Genomic DNA, 18,970 nt, shown 5'->3' with positions numbered 1-18,970 from the left:
GGCAGCCTATTTCGTATCTTAATAAATGTCTGAACTGAATGTTCCTATACCAAATTCGTTGAAGTACAAAAATAACACAAGTTATTATAGCTAAAAATTAAAATGGCTCCCATCTTAAAACAGCATTAGTATGAGAAAACAGATTTTCTAATATCCAAGTAATGTTTTGCTTTGATTAAACAACCTTCGAGATGACCCAATTAATCATTCTAGTGATTTGACAATGTTCTCCCAACAGATGCAACTTTGGAACGAATGGGCGTTGGGTAATAGAGCATACTGAAGAATGAAGAAGCAAGTAGCAGAATACGAACAATCTGATTCATCATTTGTCCAAAATTCAAACAATACATTTTAAAGAAACAGCGATCGTTCAACTAAATCATGAAAAGTCAAAAACTAGAAAAAACAAAATTATATGAAATGATTCTCAGATGAGTAAAACCCCTACTGAAAACTATAGGTGGGTACTGAAATTAAATTGAACTTCTTCCAAAACCTTATGCTGATGCTGCAGCTCCTTTATTCCTGGGTGCAGCTTCCGTACCTAATCACAAACCCAAAACATTTTTCGGTCAGAATACTGCTAAAACTGGTATCAAAACCCAAAACAAATTATGAGTGTGTTTGAATCGACTTTCCAAAGTGTTTATAAGTGCAATCATACAGTTTATAAACACTCAAAAAGTTGATAAAAACAAGCTCAAAGTAAATGGGGAAGAACGAGTTTAATCATTAGAGCATAAGTAAAGTTTTTGATAAATCAGTTGGAACTGAAGTGTGCTATTCTGTTCTAATTGATATAACAAAATCTGTGCTCTAATATTAATAAACAATGAACAAAATATCATCATACCCTCTCTGAAGCCGCTCTTGAATCTACGCGGAACATGGCGCAAGTACCTCATCCTTCCAGTTCCGGTTGTCTTTCTTCTAATTGCCTTCACACTCCAGTTATCTAAACAAAGCCCAAAGCCAGAGAAAGCAATCAAAACCAATCCACAAACCATGAAACACTACAACCCATACAAACGTCTCGTGTAGTCATATTACATAACCAAACGAACGAATCTCATCAATTATCACACATACTTTAGCCTCCTCGTTCATGGATAGCACCTCAATACGACCCACTAACTACTATTTATACAGAGTATTCACTAAGCAAATCCAAAGGAGCAACACATTGAATCAAAGTAAACACGAGCTAAACAGCCGACTTAGATCAATATAAGTAAAAAGAAGATTGACGAAAACGCAGAAAGATGGATATGACTCACATTTGCGCTTGCGAGCAGCAGGAAAAGCACATGCTGCACAACGACTCTTCTGGAGATGGAAGCTGCGGCGGCCACACCGCACACAGAGAGTATGGGTCTTGTTCCTCCTCTTACCAAAACTGCCCGTACCCTTTCCCTGTAAATTAATCGAACAAGAATACAGAGATGAAACCAACTACACATAAGAATAAATCGATGAAGAAAAAGAAAGGGGAAGAGATGTACCATTGATGCAGGACGAAGAAACCCTAGGGCGGAAGAATTCTATATGCAGTTTGGCTATGGGGATAGCAGCAAGTAAAATGGGTCTTTTATATGATCGAAATACACCGTTTAGGGTTTGAGCTTCACTTTCTGGACGGCCCACTTTTTACAATCGGGCCCGAAGTTTGACTCGTCGGGCTTGTGAGTTAAACCGGCCCAATATTGAAAGCTTTGGAAGTTTCCAGCCCACTTTAAATTTAGTCCGTTCGCCCACTAATTCGATTTAGTCCATTTTAGGTGGATGATATATATTTTTATTAATTAAGCCACTTATTTTCTATGTTAATCCAATGTATTAACTTCACTTTAATCACGGTTGACATGATTAAAACGTAAAACTAAGATAAAACAATGTTTGGATGAATTACTAAACCTTTAACTTAACTTCCTTCTACTAGTATTTTAAGTGTATTGGTAATCACGAGATTTGTGGTTTGAATTTCCTACTTTCGGTTTTTTTTAAAATAAATAAATAAATATGCATGTGTTGTATCTTAAGGATTAATATTTAATCACCAACTAGTATTTGTGTTTTAAGGATTATACATGAAATTAGTGGAAAGGGTTGAGCTTAGAGTGATAATTGAGATTTGCACTTTAAAATAATTTCACTTGAAAACAACATTGTGTATAAATACGGCTTCGCGCTCTACGGCTACTGAATATAACTAAGAGAGAAAAGGCGCGAAAGGGTTGGGCTGCCGACTGAGGCCGTGAATCGAAGAAGATGGAGAGAATACACCAATGGGAACCCGAATTTCCGGCATTTCCATACAAGCCATACTCGATTCAGTTCGATTTCATGAAGGCACTGTACGAATATCTCAACAAAGGCGGAATCTCCATGCTTGAAAGCCCCACTGGTTACGTCTTCTTCTTTCTATTTCTTAGTTCCATCGGTAGCTTTTGGTCTGATTAAGTATTAAGTATTTCTTAGTTCTTCGAACAGCATTTGTCGCTCGTGTTTCATACGTTACGAGATTCCCTTTTCATTACCTGTGACCTATTATTACTGGGTTATGATGCTCAGTTGTGGTTTCGTGATATTTGGATCGTTACGATTGTTGAAATATAGGGTCCCATTTCGAGTCTGGGTGAATTTATTTCTATACTAATCAGAACAATGCTTGAGCCTGAAGTATAGGAGTCGATTTATGTTTTTTGCTTTATTGTTGGATAAATTTATACTGTTGTTTGATCATAAATTTGAGTGGATGGAGGAAATGCGGCGTTTTCTTGAGACGAAGATTCTGGATAAAAGTAGTTGCATTTGAGCAATTTGCAGTGTTTGTAAAACTCGAGGGTATTTGCTAGTGAGAATTCAGTTTAAGAAAAAAATTATTTAACTTTTTCCTCTGTAGGAAAAGAAATATTTTTTTCTATTTCTTGATTGAAGTTTATTCTGTTGCTGTAGGTACGGGAAAAACTCTAAGCATCATATGTGGCACTTTGCAATGGTTAGCTGACCAAAGGAAGAAACAGAATGGTGAGATACAAGATGGGCCTGACAAGACCAGCCCAAATGAAATCCAGTTTAATTCAGACGACGAGCCTGATTGGATGAGGAAGTTTGTTGTAAGTCAAGACCATCGCAATCAGGAGAAGAAGAATAAGATTAAAGAATTTGGAATGGGATTAGGAAGACATAAGAAAGAAGGTTCCAAGGATAATCATCAGAACTCATTTTCACAAGAGGAGGAAGACCATTTTGTTACAAGGGAAAAAAAGAATATGCATACTCCAAATGATAGTCTGGAGATGGATGATCAAGAGTTTTTGGTGGAGGATTATGAAAGCGACGATGAAGTGGCTCTTAGTAGTGGGAAGTCAAAGAGGAAGGTCAGTGGAGTTTCAAACAGTTCATCTAGCGACGACGAAGAAGAACAAGAGGAATCTAATAAAGAGAAGTTGAAAGTTTACTTTTGTAGTCGAACACACTCACAACTATCACAATTTATAAGGGAGTTAAGGAAGACTGTCTTTGCAAGTGAGTTGAATGTCATTTGCCTGGGTTCTAGGAAGATTTTTTGTATCAATGAAGGTACATATATCTCCTGGTTTTTGTCTAATGTGTTTGTGTGTGTGTCTGTATTGCTTACACTACTGATGCATGTTTCAGAGGTACTCAAACTTGGTAGTGCAAGTCACATAAATGAACAATGCTTGGAGCTTCAGAAGAAAAAGACTACTGAGACATCCAAAGCCAAGGTATGCGATAGTCTAGCGTCAGCGGTAGATTGGAACTTGTTATCTATAACTCAAAATGTTCATTGGTATTTTGGGGGGAAGCCTCGTAGACCTATTGTAATTATTAGTTAGGGGTTATTCTTGGATGGGAAGTCCTATTTAAAGGTTGGTCTCCTTTCTTGTATGCCCTTGTATATCACAATGAAAGTTTAAAAACTACTTGTCAAAATTGAAATTATGAAGACTCTACATTTGCCAAGTTATAATTCTAAAGAATAGTCGAAACCTTAAAAAACAGTGCCTGTTTCCAGACTTCTCATTCTCACTTATTTTCTGAGAATAAGTGTCTGCGTGTATTTGGCAATTAAGAGGTTTTTTCTTTGAAGAAGCATTTAAGTTGGACCCTAGTTTTGCTCATTATTCTAACATTTACCATCCTGCTACTAGCAGTAGAATTTTGTCCACATTGTAAATAGTATGCACATATTTGACTAAATTAACTATAGTTTGTCACACACATTTTTTTTATAAAAAGAAACTAAAATTATGAAGGAAAATCAAACTGATGGGAAATTATGAAATTTATTTATTTTTCATCGATCTTCCGAAACAGGGTACTTTTAGGTGGTATGAAATTCAGACTTTTCATCTGGCACCTTGTTTGTTAAATAGTTGCATTGGGTTCATCCTTACTCATTCATCATTTTATCTATTGTAAATTTGTCTTCTCTAAGTTTTATAGAATTGCATGACCTTACTTGAACAGAATATGCTCTAGGTTGACGTTTGTGTTCTTGAGTTCTAAGGAGACAGAATTTTTATATAATTGCTTGCCACAATATTGCACAGACGCATGCATCTCTCTCCCATTGTTAAAGAATAATGTTAACAGTACTTTCTATCATTGGATTTGAAGATTTCTCAGTTTGCTATGAACTTATGGTTGCATCCATTTACAGAAGTTAGCTGGTGCAGGAAAAATGTCCCGAACCAAGGCTTCTTCTGGGTGCCCAATGCTTCGAAACCCAAAACTACAGAAGAATTTTAGGAGTCAGATCTCTCAAAGAGAAGCCTTAGACATTGAAGATCTTATTCACCTTGGAAGAAAGGTGGGAACGTGTCCATATTATGGCTCCCGAAGTTTGGTCCAGGGTGCTGATCTTATCGTCCTACCTTACCAATCTCTTCTATCAAAATCATCCCGTGAATCTCTTGGCCTTGTTTTGAAGAACAGTATTGTAATTATTGATGAGGCACACAATTTAGCCGATTCACTCATAAGTATGCATGATTCAAAGGTCAGTTATTCGCAGGTATGGCTACCAACTTTATTGAATTCAGTTATTCAATATGTTAAAAGCGGTAAAAGAAAATAGACACTGAGTTATGTGGAAACTCGAGAACCAGGAGAAAAATCACAATCTAACTTTTCTTATTATTATTTCATATAATCAAAGAATAGAAAGGGAAAATAAATAGACAACAAGCTTATGATAAAAAAAGGAAAGAAAATTAGGTTAAATCTTTCCTTGGGCCAAGCCCACTAATTCTAACACAATACAATCTTTGAACTTTGATAAGAAATAGAACCATGGTACTGGGTTATTTATCCAGTTAAGTGTTTTTGAATTTTTAATCTTCGTATAGAATCGATTGCGTGTTGTCCATTTATAAGTCCTACAATCAGCACCCAGTGGGCTACCCTGTCTAATTTTTATAGAACTGTTTCTAAGTACTTTGTTTCCTATTGATATCAAATTTCCCAACTTACCTACAGCTGGAGAATGTGCATCACCACATGGAGAGGTATTTTGAAAGATTTTGCAGTCTTTTGGGACCAGGGAATCGGAGATATATTCAAACTCTAATTATAGTTACTCGGGCTCTCCTTAAACTCTTGCACATTGAGGAAGCGTCTTATGTGGAACCTTGCCAAAATGATAGTACTGGAAAAAATGGTGCTTTGGACTATTCAATGGCTATAAATGATTTTCTCTTCTCTCTCAACATAGATAATATCAACTTTGTAAAACTGCTACAGTATATTAAGGAAAGCAACATCATGCACAAGGTATATCCTTCTTATTTGCTAATTATATCCACATATGTTGAATGATTCTTCTTATATTAGGTTAAGATGTAAATTTTCCAGGTTAGTGGGTATGGAGAAAGAACTATTAAACCAAGAAATGACTTGGGAATAAAACCGTCTGGAGAATGTTACGAGAAGGAAAGTACTCTCTCAAGCTTTAGGGCATTAGCTGACATGCTGCTATCCCTTATTAACTTTGATGGAGATGGAAAAATGATCATCTCTAAGAACAGACCAACAGGCTTAGGGGAACGTGGAGGATGTATAAAATTTGTTAAGCTTAGGGGCGACAAGATATTTTCTGAGGTTCGCAAAAAATAGAAATTTACATCATGAATTTTGTGTATTATACCTTATTCTGAGACTTAAGTTAATCTTGTAGGTTGTAGATCAAGCACATGCTGTTGTTCTTGCTGGGGGAACTTTACAGCCTATTGAAGAAACAAGAGAGCGACTCTTTCCATGGTTACCCCCTTCTCAGTTGAATTTTTTTTCATGTAGTCACATTGTTCCTCCGGAAAGTATTTTGCCTATGGCTGTTTCCTCTGGTCCTTCTGGTCAGCTTTTTGATTTTAGCTACAACCGCAGAAGCTCATCTGCTATTGTAAGGATATTACAGGCTTGAGTTGATTTATACCCATTTTCTTTTCACTTTTTACCTTGTATTTTTCATGTTTTTGTATTATTCCTGTTGTTTTATTCCAGATAGTTCAGATATAAAGTAGTTAACTTTTTTTCTTACTGTTCAGTTTCTCAGCTTGTTTCCTTGTTAGTTTTACAGTAGCTGATTGCTTTATGGCCCTGAATTTACAGGTAAAGGAGCTAGGGCTTTTGCTTTGTAATATAGTAACTGTGGTTCCAGAAGGAATTGTTGTGTTCTTCTCTTCATTTGATTATGAAGAACAAGTATATGGTTTATGGAAAACTTCAGGCATCCTTGACAGGATTATGAAGAAAAAACGTATATTCAGAGAGCCTAGAAAAAATACTGATGTGGAATCTGTTCTTAAGGAATACAAGGAAAACATCGACGCATTGTCTAAGAAGGATCCAAAACAAAATATTTTGTCTACTAGTGGTGCGGTGCTATTTGCTGTTGTTGGGGGAAAAATATCGGAAGGCATCAACTTAAGCGATGGGATGGGTAGGTGTATTGTCATGGTTGGCCTACCCTACCCTAGTCCATCTGACATTGAGTTAATGGAGAGGGTGAAGCATATTGAAAATCTGGGGAATTCGAATTCTATTAAGAGTTCAAAGTTTTATAATGATGTTCCTAGTGGAGATGTTGAAACTGGTTTAGAGATCTTGAGAAGTTGCAAAAGAGGAAAAGAGTATTATGAGAATCTTTGCATGAAAGCCGTGAATCAATCTATTGGTAAGTAATGGTTTCCATTTTCTCATTATGGGAGACATAGTTATCCTCCTAAATGAACTATCGAATTGAATCGAGTCGTGTAGTTTGGATTTGCTCATTGCCTATTACTTTCAGCTCAATCAGAGAATGGCTGACTTGATTGTTTGGTTGCAATCTGCTAGTATTTTTACTTCTCTCCAAATCTGGTTGTTTATTGGTTATGCTTTATTATAATTGACCACTTAGTTAATTACAGCAATAAAAGAATCTTGCCTAGATGAGATCTTGATCAGGCTTGGAATGAGTAATCCTGGCCAACCAATTGGTAGTTTGCCCTAGATCTTTTAGAACTGTAGTGATAATGTAGTGTTCTCTACATCCAAACCATTGCACTTTCATCTTATCTTTATCTAATGCCTGCCTTCCTTGCCTTTTTTACAGGTAGAGCGATTCGACATATCAATGATTATGCAGCAATTTTACTGGTTGATGTTCGGTATACATCTAATTCTTCAAAGAGAAGCTTTTCACACCCAGCTGACAAGCTTCCGAAGTGGATTAAGGACTGTCTCATTGCTTCAACTGAGAATTATGGTGAAGTCCATCGAAGGTTGAATCAGTTTTTTAAAGTTAACAGAAAGATGGGACGGTGAATCCACAGTACAAATTTACGTTGATTTTGTCGTCATTGAAGGCAGATTCATATACCCTACTTACTTGAGAAAGGCACAACACAGACCCTTTCTTCACCATTGTTTTACTTTGAGCAATAATTTCGATTATGGCAGTTGGTCCCAGTAGGAAAGGTCAAATGAGCTGTAACTTAGATTTGCGATTGAATTGTGGGATCTGTGAAACAAGCCAACTTATACATGTATATATTGTTACCTTTCTTCTAGGACAAATGATGCACTTCTAGCCCCTATTTATATTTCTTCCCAACAGATTATATTGGTGGTGGCTTTCTTCCATCAGTTCTTGTAACAGTTTTGAGATGTTTCAACAATGTGTAAGCTTTTAACAACTAAGAACCAAGATGTATAGCATATTGATCTCTACACTTTATTTTGGGGAGCCTAGCTGGGTAAGTATTGAACAATAAGATCTAGCTTTGTTCTTTTGCATTTCACTGATGCCATACTACCACCACTTGCATGCTTTGCCACAGCTTCAGTTTGAATGACTACCTGCCTGATTTGTTTTCTTTTACCAAATAGATTATCAAGTCTTCACATGCAGAGCATTTGACAAATCTTGTTGTCATATCAAGGAACAGTTTGGCTATTCAAAAGCTCCGTGATTATCAATTCTTTTCCAAGGTAACCAACCAATAATCATGGACTGTTGTTATCCAATCCTTAATTTTTTTTAAATGGTGATTGATGGTTTCACTTTAAAGAAAATCCCAGGTTTCCAACTTAATAGGGGTCGTTTAAATAGGGCCTCTGCGTGTGGCCATATAAGTTTGTGCCTCAGTGTGGTCATAAGTAGTCAAAGTTAATAAATTCAAGTCAAAAAGTTGATTTGTAATTTCGTTTCCCTGCGTCTGAAAGAAAGTAGTTTACAGTCAGGAATTAGATTGGTTTAGGAGGTTGGATTCAGTTGCTTTTACTTAGAAAATGACTTGGCTCTGAAGATATTAGTGATGCACCTTATCCTATCATCAGTTGAGTGCCTTGGTAGTACCAATCCCTTTGCATACTGGGGACCAAAGTAGCCTCACATAATTATGACCACGATTTCTCAACTGCATTGAATGAAATTTAATACAGAATGTGTTGTGTTATTCAAAGTTACAACTCTCAGCCTCCATTGTTTTTACAGAAATCAACTAAATGAAATGAAATGTATTAGATATCTTGATTCAAATGCAATCTTCCATTTCCTTTTTAATGTACAAAGTTCTCCCCAATCAACCATGTGTTTCATTTATGATCCATCAAGTCGAGTCTGGAATTACGAACATTATAGAATTTGGAATTGTCTTCAAGGTTGAGTAAGCAAAACCCACTTAGTATGCAAAAGTAACTGCAATATGTGCTAAATTTCGCCATCTTTTTTAGTTTCTCCATGAAAGGCCAATTGCCCGTTCCACAACCCGTGCCTACAAGTTGAAACTAACTGTGTTTTTCATTTTTTGAATTTTTTTAGTTCAATTTGTGTGAGTATGATTCAAACCTCTAAAGGGAGGTTTGGACCAAAGAGTAAAGTTATGAAGTTTTGGGGAGTTGTAAACTTTTGGGGCCCACAGTGTAAAGAGTCAATAAGACATAATTATTGACGTTTTCTAGTTGTGGGACTTGCAAACTCTTTGGCTCTTTAGGTCAAACAAGGAGTAGGGAGTAGAGTTCGCAACTCCATACTTCCCAACTTCCTATTCCTTCTTGGCCCAAACACACTCTTAAGTTCTTAGTCGACGATATAATACCTACTTGGTTCGAGTTGAAGATTCTTTTTATTTTAGAATATTATATCACAGATAGAAATAAGACAGTTTGAATGTACAATTCTTCTAAGGAGGTATAGATATTTTGCAAAGTTCATTCTTGATTGGTACTTGGAAGCCATTTGCTGTGGCAGAATCATTCTTGTCTCACTTTTTCTCTGTTTAAATTCTAAAGTTGTCTTAATTGCCGTATTGTTTGATAGGACAAAAAAGATAGTATGCAGCAAACCTGCCATTCAAAATTTGATCAATGGTGAATTGACTCTGCTAATTTGAATTAATCTTTCTGTTACGTACTTGATTGAAAACAGGACAGTGTGAAATACCAAAAAATGAATATGTTGCCAATTCCCCTTTTGTTTCATGGGGACATCTCTCTTTAATTTTTTGCTGGGACCATTTGCCAAATGGGTCCTTCATGGGCCGGGGATTGCCTTTACAACAATTAGGTACATGTCAAACAGTGGATTTAATGTCATTACACTTTTAACACCCACCATCTTTAGCTTTGCATCTTAGTGAATGCCATGCTCTTTACACTACAGGTAGTCAAAAACGAAGCATTCAAGCTCATGGGATTCCGTGCTACAAATTATCAAAGTTGAAGCGGTTAAGATTTTCAACTTTTAGAGAGAGAATGGCCCAAAAGGAAGGAGAGGAAGTTAAAGGCAAGACTTGGAATTTCCACCTACTCTGGCATTGTCTTTAGGTAACCACGAGAAACACGAATTGTCTCTTTCTTTCTCTCTGTGTTGCAGAAATATTTAGTGAACAAAGCAGGAGAGAGAGAGAGAGAGGTAGAGAGGTTTCTTTCTTCTTGCAAACAGACTGAGAGTTAGCAAAGCCCTTTGATTTTTATACCACGTTACAGTAACAACCCAATGCTGCTAAAGAAAACCATCCACAAAACCAACAACCTCTTCCATAAAACTCTTGAAAACTTCAAGAATTTATTCTTCAAAGGGTTTCAAAAGCTGCAGAAACCCACTTCCTTGATCACCTTATCTTGCAGCAAAGGAAAGCCACAACATACCCATCCAACAGATCGACTCTACATTGATTTTTATGATGAGTGGCAGTCCACACTCCAAAAAGCTGCAAAGAGAAGCATTGACAAAGGCAGTATGATCGCATCCAAGGAAAATGTGAAGCAAGAAGACACCAACGTTGCAATACAAAGCCCTCCAAGGAGCAAACAAGAGAAAGCTGTGAAAGAGAAGAAGAAACCAGGAGCTTCCCATCTTAGAAAAGGTGATGTTAAAAACAATAGTACAAGAAGTAATGGTTTAGTAGAAAAAATGAAAGAATTGGAGATGTTGGATAGGAGTGATATGGAACAAGAATTGGATATAGAAGAAGCAATTCATTATTACTCTCGCCTTAGAAGTCCTGTTTATCTTGAAATTGTGGACAAGTTTTTCATGGACATGCACTCTGAAATTTCTGTTCCTGAGCCTTCAGCTAGGAGTGTGAACAGCTCAAAGAGAAGAATAGGGTCCATGAGATTATAGAATTTTTCATGTTAGTGAACTATATCTTTTACCTTATTTTCCCTTTTTTTCCTTCTTTTTGGAAAATCTGGTTTGATTGTATTTCCATATTTGTATTCCTCTATTGCTTCTGAGAATATGCCTTTTTGTGTGATTACTGATTCATTGCCTCATTTTGTTCATTTCTGTATAAAGTTTCCAATAAAAAAAAAAAAAAAATTGAAATTTATTGTGCTTTTGGGTCTGAGAAGTCGATCTTTACAATTCCTTGATTTGGTGTGGTTTTCTCCAATATAAGAAACAAACTTGATTGATTTGGAAAGGCAATTATATTATATCACTCTACAACTTGTTCCAAAGAAGGAAATTATATATACTTTTCATTAACTCTTAACAAAGATTCTATGATCCAAAAACAGCCCAAATGGCAATTCATCTCTACACATTTTGTTCTTTTTCTTTTTAAATTTAAATTTAAACGAAAAAGAATCTATTTGAAATCACTTTTTATGTCTTAGTAAATTCTCCCAACAGAAATAATGTTTCAAATTCAATTTGTGTTTGCAAAATACAACATTTTAAATCGTAATAGGAAAGGGAAGGAAATGGGATTGAAGTGATTTGATCATATAGATCATATTGGATCCAGCTATAAATATTAGACTTTGTTTATTTTGATTAACATAGCTCAATCAACAACTTTCAAATACATTTTCATTCATGTACAATTAAATTTTCAAATCTAATCTTTATATTTATTTGAAATAATTTTAATAAAAATTTAGATTTTCATGAAAAGAAAAAGGAATATGAACAGTGTTTCTAAAATTTATGGGAAAAAGTTAACCAACAAGAGAAAAAGAAAAAAGAAAAAAGTAAAACCATTTTAAAGATTTATTGAAAGACTAAATTTAAACCTCAGAAAAATAAATTTAAAAAGTAAAATAGCAATCCCATGACCAAAATGTTGTTTTTAAAAGACTGATTGTAATGGATAACAATTTTAGGAATAATAATCAAGTATATAACATTATTTAAAAAAAGTGTAAATATAGAAAAGAAGTACAAATATAGAAAAGATTGTCAGTTATAGATTTCTATGGCCGATAGACTTTTGTAGTTTACGAGTGAAACAAGTATTTTATCCGTGATAAACTCTTATCATTAACAAATTTTACTATATTTACATTTTTTTTAAAATGTTACTAACATACTTTAATTATTTTGAATTTAATTGTTCTATTTGCAACTCTATGTCTTAAAAAACTTTAAGTTTTATCTATTGAGATGTGTCTAAGATGTGATGAGAGGCATAGCAAAGAAATCTTGTGAACCAAAATATTGCAAATTTCTTATATTGGAGGAGAATAAGGTAACAAATTTTACAAATAGTATATCCTCTGTGGTAAAAGAAATAGGTATGAAATCACTCCAATCGCTATGTAATGGAAATTGCCACACAAAAACCTCAATTGGATATCCAATTTCTAGGAATGTTCCCATGAAAATCAGAAGTAATAAAAAAAAAAAAAAAAAAAAACACATCCCCATTTTGGTATTCCGAGAATGCATCATTCTTCACATGGTGTTTTGAGCTGCATTTCTGCACAATTTCATCAGTCAGATGAAGATATAAGTACATTATGTTCTTTCAAACGTTTCTGGAAATGAACCAAATGATTTTGAAGTTGATAGATTGCTGCAGCCTTTTGTGATAGAATTGCATTCAATCTAGATATATAACCATCCAGATGATTTCCTGGTTGGTCTGCCTCCACTAAAAGGTTCATTTCCTACAAAATCACAAATTTTATATGATTAATGATCATAACCAAAGTAACTGGTCACTTTCACTTAACTGAATTACAACAAATACTTTTTTAACCTTTTTTTTCCCCTATACTTTCGAAAGTTACATTGTTACCTCTCAACTTTCATAAATGTTTTAAAACTACCGTTTGAGTATGAATTTTAGAATTTTAAACAAAAATCAAGAATCAGAATTGTGAGGCAACGATGTGGTGATTCAAGTATATTTTTTAAATGTTTATGAAACTTTAATGACAATGTTGCAACTTTTGAAAAGTATAGAAGTATTTTTTCAACAAAAAGCAAAGTTCAAGGGTATTTTTTATAATTTAACTTCACAATTATATTGAGTTTACAGGCACAATCATACTGCTGACATTAATTTTTCCTTTCTAGATCTCAGTGAAGATATGGTTTTAGCTTTTGGATTCGAGTAATTCACAATATGGGATCAGTTTTAAGCTGTGATCTATTGTGTGACTTCATCGAGCAGAAGAATCTAAATTAGGCAGACATTGAAAGCAAGAAGTATGTTGATCAGCACAGTTACTTACCATCCTAACAATATTCATTGTTTCCTCGACTTGTTTTCTGTGAGCGCTTATAAGATCTTCCTCTTCCTGTGACAGACGGAAAAAATGCATAAATGTCCAGAACAAGAAAGGATTGCTATTTGATGATGGAGATAAGTTTCTTCCGTTTTACCTGCAACAGTTCATTCAAATCATCGTCTGAATTTGAGTTATGAGAATCTGCCTTTGGCATGTCCTTCCATTTCGGAAGATTATTGGATTTTACATTTTCGACCGCAACAGATGTTCTGAAAGGCTCAAGCTTCCCATTTTTCTTCCACGAAGGTTTTCTTTGCTCAAAGATCTCCTCTGATGCATCAACCTCCTCTCTTTCATTTCGTCCAACCCATGCTGGTTCATTCTCAAACATAGTTCCAGAAGGTAATGCTGACGTCAAGGGTCCAGTAGTTGATTCCTTAAGGTTTAAAGTGGAAGAAAATGTATCCTTCTTGACATTATTTCCTTTTGAAAGGCTCTTCACTCTGGAGTATAATCATCTATCAGAACGAGGTATGAAGAAACAAGTCTATGGAGATAGAACTGCATCATCAAGAATTTAATGTCCTAAAGTTAATTACTGGTTACCTGTCTGCATATCTTAACGTATTGAGAGTGTGTTCGCATGATCCGGAGCTGGGAGATATACAAGATATCATAACAGTTCGTGAGTTGCCAACAAATGAGTCCCTTAGAACTTCTGTTAATTTGCTGCCTCTAAAAGGTATATGGCCCTGGTCGTTGTCAAGAGCTCGTATGCATTCCTTTAAAGCAAGTAAGCTTTTATTGATTTCAGCACCTTCTATTCTGCATTGTTTAAAAGAATATAATTGAACAGGTAGGAAATGATACCATATATGGAGGTAGAAAATGCAATCAACTGGTACAGAGTTTTAGCTAACAAAAGATGATGTACTAACCCCATACTTCACTTCTTGGTTAAATCCTACAAGGATGAACTTTTAAAGTGTGATTACTTTCAGATTTCCTGTTATGCCATTTACTAACACTTGTAAGAATAAGGAGGTCTACTAATCCCATGTTTAGGTTGAGTTTCTTCAAGGAAAAAACCACATCCTTTTAATAGTTATCATTCTACTCATGGGTGGGAGTCTTTAAAGTGTCTCTTATCACAACAAGGGTGGAGGAGGAAATCTAGAAAAGCCGAAGTTTTTAATGAAATAGGTGATGCCTGAACTCCCAACAGTCTACAATATCAAACGCATACTATTTCCTAGGGATGCAAGCAAAAAAATGGGGGAAAATGAACCCATGGAAGCAAATTGTTTCAATCGGTTCGAACTACTCTCACATGTCAATTTAATTTTTTGAAATGTAAAAAATCTAAATTAAAAACTATTTGGATGGTTTTTGTAGGTTTTGGTCAATCCTTAATCTATCATCTTTTTTTCTTCCTAAGTTAATTCAAACAAATTCCCCACATGACTTACAATTAGAATTAGAGGGCTTGACCCTTAGGGTATTTATGGAAATTTTATAGAAATATTTTTTCTAATATCTAAATCGTTTCCATTTATTATTTCCTTGTGTATTCTATTTATTCTTTCTCATTGTATTATTGCAAATAGAATATACAAGGGAATAGTAAAAGGGCAAGATTTTGGAAAAATATTCTCATAATCTTTTCATAAATATTCTCATTTATTCTAACACTTACCACCCTTGTAAAGTGAAGCATGCAACTTACGTTGAAGTGTTGTGATATATAATTAAATTTGTCTTCAACCACCAACTTAAGCTTTTGGATAAATTGAGTATAAAATATAACAAATAACTGTCTCAACAATTAAGCAGAAATACGAAGATTGAGGAATAACCATACCTTGTCTGTTTGTCATTGTCGGTGGTGTCTGCCCCACGTTCACTTCCTGCAAGATCTATAAAAGAGAGTTTTCCAACCAAGCGAGGTGGCTTTGATTCTTTGCCACTGACTGAATTCTTGACAGCAAGCTGGAGTATGGCATGAGAACGAGACGATTCTTCATTAGCACCAGTTGTTCCAGTACTTCTCGTGGCATTTCCTTTTTCAATAAGCTCTCCAATAGTCTCCACATCAGATACTTTATACTCTTGCAAACCCACAATGCAAACTTGTTGTTTACCGTCCTCTCTCATGCAAAGTTTTCTGCAACATAAAATCTTTAGCTAAACAAACTTAACAACTGCTATTCCATGGTAGAAGGGAAGGAACAGTAACTTACTTCCGATCATTGAGAAGATCATATAGCTTTCCCCCATATATTTCAAAGAAGCTCACAAACAAGTGGAATCCCTGGTTCCTGTATGTATGGTGCATTAATCTCAAGATGTCCTTGGACGCTTTCAAAGGCAATGGTTTCATGGTAAAAGTCTTGCCACTCCCTGTACAATAGAAAGAAAGGGCCAAAGATGAAGACTTCAGGAAAGAACACTACAATATTTTCAAGCTAGCAGAACAACAAGACCTCAAAACTCAATTCTGGAAACAAGAATTTGATGGATCTAAAGAGTACAAAGTAATTCTATCATTATACAAAACCAAGATTTCTTGACAAAGCAAGCCAGCAAGAGTATCAAGTGCCAACTAACAGCTAATCACCTGTTTGGCCATATGCAAAGCAGGTTGCTTTTGTTCGTTGAAATATTATGGGTACAATTGGCTCCACTGTTTCCCGGTACACCTAGATCCCAAAAAGAAAAATAAGACATGCTAAGAACTTGTATTGAACTTTTACTGTACTCATTTTCTTCCTCAGCCAGTTTATACGCTCCAATTGAATTAGTTGTAATATACTCACTTCATCATTTGAAACCTCCTCGTTCAACACTGCATCAAAGACAAATTCATGCTTCTCCACGTATTCTGTAAGGTCCACCTGCTTAGCCAGAAATGGAGAACGAAAATGATTACGGCATTGCAATTCAGAAGTTTATGAAAACAGTATTTAGGTAGCAAAGCTTGCCTTGAGTTTAGTCTCATGAACTGTTAAATAATTAGCAGTTGTTTCAACAATATCTTCCTCATTCTTCGCCAACTCCTTTTTGTTCAGTGGCCTTTTACGCACCTGCATTGAACACGAACAAGCTAATAAATAGATGAAGTAATTGAAAACGAATTGTCACTAAATCAATCGGCGGGAAACAATTAACTGAAAATGTGATATACATAAATGCACATTATCATGCGGAACAAGGGTTGGAACATATGGATATAAATTGCAAAGGAATGGCATTGTACATGAGGGAAGCAAAAGGGATACAAAATTCTGAGATGGGAATAAAATAAAGACATTCATAGAAGAGTACATACAACAACTTTGATCTTGGCAACAGAGTTTGCCCTCTCTTTGTCTGCAGCCACACTTTTCAGGAGATTGTTCTCTGTCATATCCTGAGGTCTACTTGTTGGGATGTTGTTTGAAATAAAGACGTCAGACTCGTCAAAGCCTCTATCCTGCACGAGATAACACAACATGAGATTTCTCAAACCTCCCAACAAGTGGTATGAGATAACTTTAGTTCAGCTTCAAAAGCCCCAAAATACATGAACATAGAATTTTATATCTACCACCTCTCTTGCCTCTACAATTGCATAGAACTAAAATCGAAAAAGGGCAATCCAGAATTAATTCGACAAAGTCAATAACTTCATATCAGCCTCAAAATAACAGTTGCTTTCAAGTTTAATGTTCCTAATGCAGAAGACTGTGTGCTTATACAAACATCAGTAACCATCATTATCAGTTTAGGATTGGCAGGCCTAACAAAGCTGTAGGTGAAAGATAAATTCACTTTGCGAATCCATAATCACATGAATCGTTAAGTTATTTTCTGAGAATTCTGAAAAAACAAAAAAGGATCAGAAATTCGAGAGAGTAATAAGAAATGTGGAAATGAATTTAATCCCACCTCAGGCAGCAATTCAGTATCGAAGGAATGCAGATCCAAGAGTCCGGGACTGAAATCGCTTGGCGAATCCTCGCGACTTTTCCGTTGGCTTGACGGCCGGGAATTGCCTGGAGGAGTTGATGGCTCCATGTAATACTCATTCATCCCACCAAAGCTTCTCTGTGCATTTCTATTATACATTCTCGATCCTTGCCCTCCCCCACCGACAGAAAAACCATAGTCCTGCTTTCATTTCAACCAGTCGGTACAAAAATCAACAGAATCCATTAAAAAAAAAAAAAAAAAAACTAAACCCCACATCTAGAAAACAACAAATAAAAGTAAAAAGACAACATCACAGGTCTTGGATAATAAGCTTTCAGTTTTAGCAGGTTGCCAAAAGCAATCGAAACCCAAGAAGATGCAATGCTTACAAACTCCTGTATCTTACTCGAAATGGGATCCAACAGAAAACACAAACATGGAAAATGAAATTGAACTAATGCCATCCATTTCCACATAGCTCGTCGATTGAACTGAAAAACAATCACACGCTCAACATAGCAATAAAAACCCAGAAGACTAAACATAAATTTAAACCTGTGGGGCAGAAGTATTGGAATAAAGAGACTGAAGACCAGCTGTTTGAAGCCATCTTCCATTGGACGAGGCGTCCAAATAATCATCAGAGTACTGTCTTTGGTGATTCCTCACAGCCGCTCCAGATCTCTGGCCTTGTCTCCCCATTCCATTCATCTCTCTAAACCCGATCCAAAAAACAGACCTCCCACAATAAGCAAACACCAATTACAAAAAACGGGATCCGATTCAACTCAGTGGCTTGAATCAGAGCCTACCACAATCCAAACTCGCAAAAATCAGATGCTTCCTTAAAGAAGTTAAAAGAGGAAGAATGTGGGAGTGAGCAGAGCGGAGAGAGTTGGGGAGTTTTGAGAGAGTTTGAGTAAAGCCAAAGCCAAAGACAAAGACAGTGGCCTTGAATATTTCGAAGAGAAAGACAGACGCCCGGCGCGTGAAATAGTGTGCGTGGGAATGTAAAATGGTTAAAGTGGCGGTAGGAGTACGGAGGTGGAAGGTGGAGACGGTGGAGAAGAATTTAAAACGGCAGCGTTTTAGTGGGGATACGTTGGGCATTTTGAAAATTGGCCAATAATTTAAATGCCACGTGGTGGGGTCCGAGGAGTTTTATTTAAGTTTAAAAAAGCTTTTATCATTTCCGCGCTCTCCTTCTCGTTCAAATTATGTGGGACCCTGCCGCGTCTATTTTTGCCACGTGTCCTTCTTTCAAACGCAGCCCTTCCATTATTATTATATACGTTTCTAATCCTTTCTTTTCATTTTCTAAATTTTCTTTAAACACATTTGAAAATACCCTAACTTTAAATTTTAAATTAAAATATTAAAAAATGAATAGAAATTGAGATTTTTATCTCGAAACATATAAGTAACTATCAACGATAATATTTGAAAATTTTTTATATATGTTTTAAATATTTTATCAAATTTATTATTTTTTACGATTTCACTTTTAAAAAAATGCTTTTAAAGATAAAACTCCTTAAATATT

General features: G+C 35.5%; 4 protein-coding genes across 6 annotated transcripts; 2 read left to right on the top strand and 2 right to left on the bottom strand.

Annotated features, from left to right (window-relative positions):
• Positions 1-299: 299 nt before the first annotated feature.
• On the bottom strand, positions 300-1,624 carry LOC101221537 (60S ribosomal protein L37-3). The gene is made up of 4 exons (XM_004141724.3): positions 1,506-1,624; positions 1,281-1,416; positions 857-958; positions 300-547 (listed from the first exon to the last, which is right to left on the bottom strand). The coding sequence occupies exons 1-4, from the start codon at positions 1,506-1,508 to the stop codon at positions 501-503; spliced, it is 288 nt and encodes a 95-aa protein (XP_004141772.1). The 5' UTR covers positions 1,509-1,624; the 3' UTR covers positions 300-500.
• Positions 1,625-2,216: 592 nt separating this feature from the next.
• On the top strand, positions 2,217-8,304 carry LOC101219249 (ATP-dependent DNA helicase DDX11). Of its 3 annotated transcripts, none has more exons than XM_031889112.1 (9): positions 2,217-2,407; positions 2,959-3,585; positions 3,664-3,752; positions 4,691-5,044; positions 5,509-5,802; positions 5,884-6,129; positions 6,206-6,427; positions 6,637-7,201; positions 7,622-8,304. In XM_031889112.1, the coding sequence occupies exons 1-9, from the start codon at positions 2,272-2,274 to the stop codon at positions 7,831-7,833; spliced, it is 2,745 nt and encodes a 914-aa protein (XP_031744972.1). In that variant the 5' UTR covers positions 2,217-2,271; the 3' UTR covers positions 7,834-8,304. The 3 variants fall into 3 exon arrangements, with proteins under 3 accessions (XP_031744972.1, XP_031744973.1, XP_031744974.1); XM_031889113.1 differs by having other exon boundaries at positions 4,691-5,029; positions 7,622-8,245; XM_031889114.1 differs by lacking the exon at positions 2,217-2,407 and having other exon boundaries at positions 3,403-3,585; positions 4,707-5,044; positions 7,622-8,245.
• A 1,834-nt stretch (positions 8,305-10,138) lies between these two features.
• On the top strand, positions 10,139-11,343 carry LOC116405196. Its single transcript, XM_031889115.1, has one exon. The coding sequence runs from the start codon at positions 10,508-10,510 to the stop codon at positions 11,135-11,137; it is 630 nt and encodes a 209-aa protein (XP_031744975.1). The 5' UTR covers positions 10,139-10,507; the 3' UTR covers positions 11,138-11,343.
• A 1,102-nt stretch (positions 11,344-12,445) lies between these two features.
• LOC101221926 (kinesin-like protein KIN-13B) lies at positions 12,446-18,411 on the bottom strand. Its single transcript, XM_004141726.3, has 12 exons — positions 17,983-18,411; positions 17,404-17,625; positions 16,805-16,948; positions 16,458-16,559; positions 16,293-16,370; positions 16,094-16,175; positions 15,717-15,876; positions 15,338-15,640; positions 14,083-14,301; positions 13,631-13,979; positions 13,480-13,545; positions 12,446-12,909 (listed from the first exon to the last, which is right to left on the bottom strand). Exons 1-12 carry the CDS (start codon positions 18,136-18,138, stop codon positions 12,733-12,735), a joined length of 2,058 nt encoding a protein of 685 aa, XP_004141774.1. The 5' UTR covers positions 18,139-18,411; the 3' UTR covers positions 12,446-12,732.
• Positions 18,412-18,970: the final 559 nt, after the last annotated feature.

This window comes from Cucumis sativus, chromosome 7, assembly GCF_000004075.3.
Source record: "Cucumis sativus cultivar 9930 chromosome 7, Cucumber_9930_V3, whole genome shotgun sequence".
In the NCBI taxonomy this organism is placed as follows: domain Eukaryota; kingdom Viridiplantae; phylum Streptophyta; class Magnoliopsida; order Cucurbitales; family Cucurbitaceae; genus Cucumis; species Cucumis sativus.
Note: the sequence above shows the minus strand (reverse complement) of the source record. Positions and strands in the feature narration are given on the sequence as shown.

Bases quoted from the DNA above. Each gene is read 5' to 3' on its own strand.
- LOC101221537 (XM_004141724.3), bottom strand. The intron at 959-1,280 runs GTGAGTCATATC...GGCTTTGTTTAG, and splicing joins TGCTGCTCGCAAGCGCAAAT to ATAACTGGAGTGTGAAGGCA. The intron at 548-856 runs GTATGATGATAT...GTTTGTGATTAG, and splicing joins CAAGAGCGGCTTCAGAGAGG to GTACGGAAGCTGCACCCAGG.
- LOC101219249 (XM_031889112.1), top strand. From the start codon at position 2,272: ATGGAGAGAATACACCAATGGGAACCCGAATTTCCGGCATTTCCATAC. The intron at 3,753-4,690 runs GTATGCGATAGT...ATCCATTTACAG, and splicing joins CTGAGACATCCAAAGCCAAG to AAGTTAGCTGGTGCAGGAAA. The intron at 6,428-6,636 runs GTAAGGATATTA...CTGAATTTACAG, and splicing joins GCAGAAGCTCATCTGCTATT to GTAAAGGAGCTAGGGCTTTT.
- LOC116405196 (XM_031889115.1), top strand. From the start codon at position 10,508: ATGCTGCTAAAGAAAACCATCCACAAAACCAACAACCTCTTCCATAAA.
- LOC101221926 (XM_004141726.3), bottom strand. From the start codon at position 18,138: ATGAATGGAATGGGGAGACAAGGCCAGAGATCTGGAGCGGCTGTGAGG. The intron at 16,949-17,403 runs GTGGGATTAAAT...TATCTCGTGCAG, and splicing joins ATACTGAATTGCTGCCTGAG to GATAGAGGCTTTGACGAGTC. The intron at 13,546-13,630 runs GTAAAACGGAAG...CGTCTGTCACAG, and splicing joins ATTTGAATGAACTGTTGCAG to GAAGAGGAAGATCTTATAAG.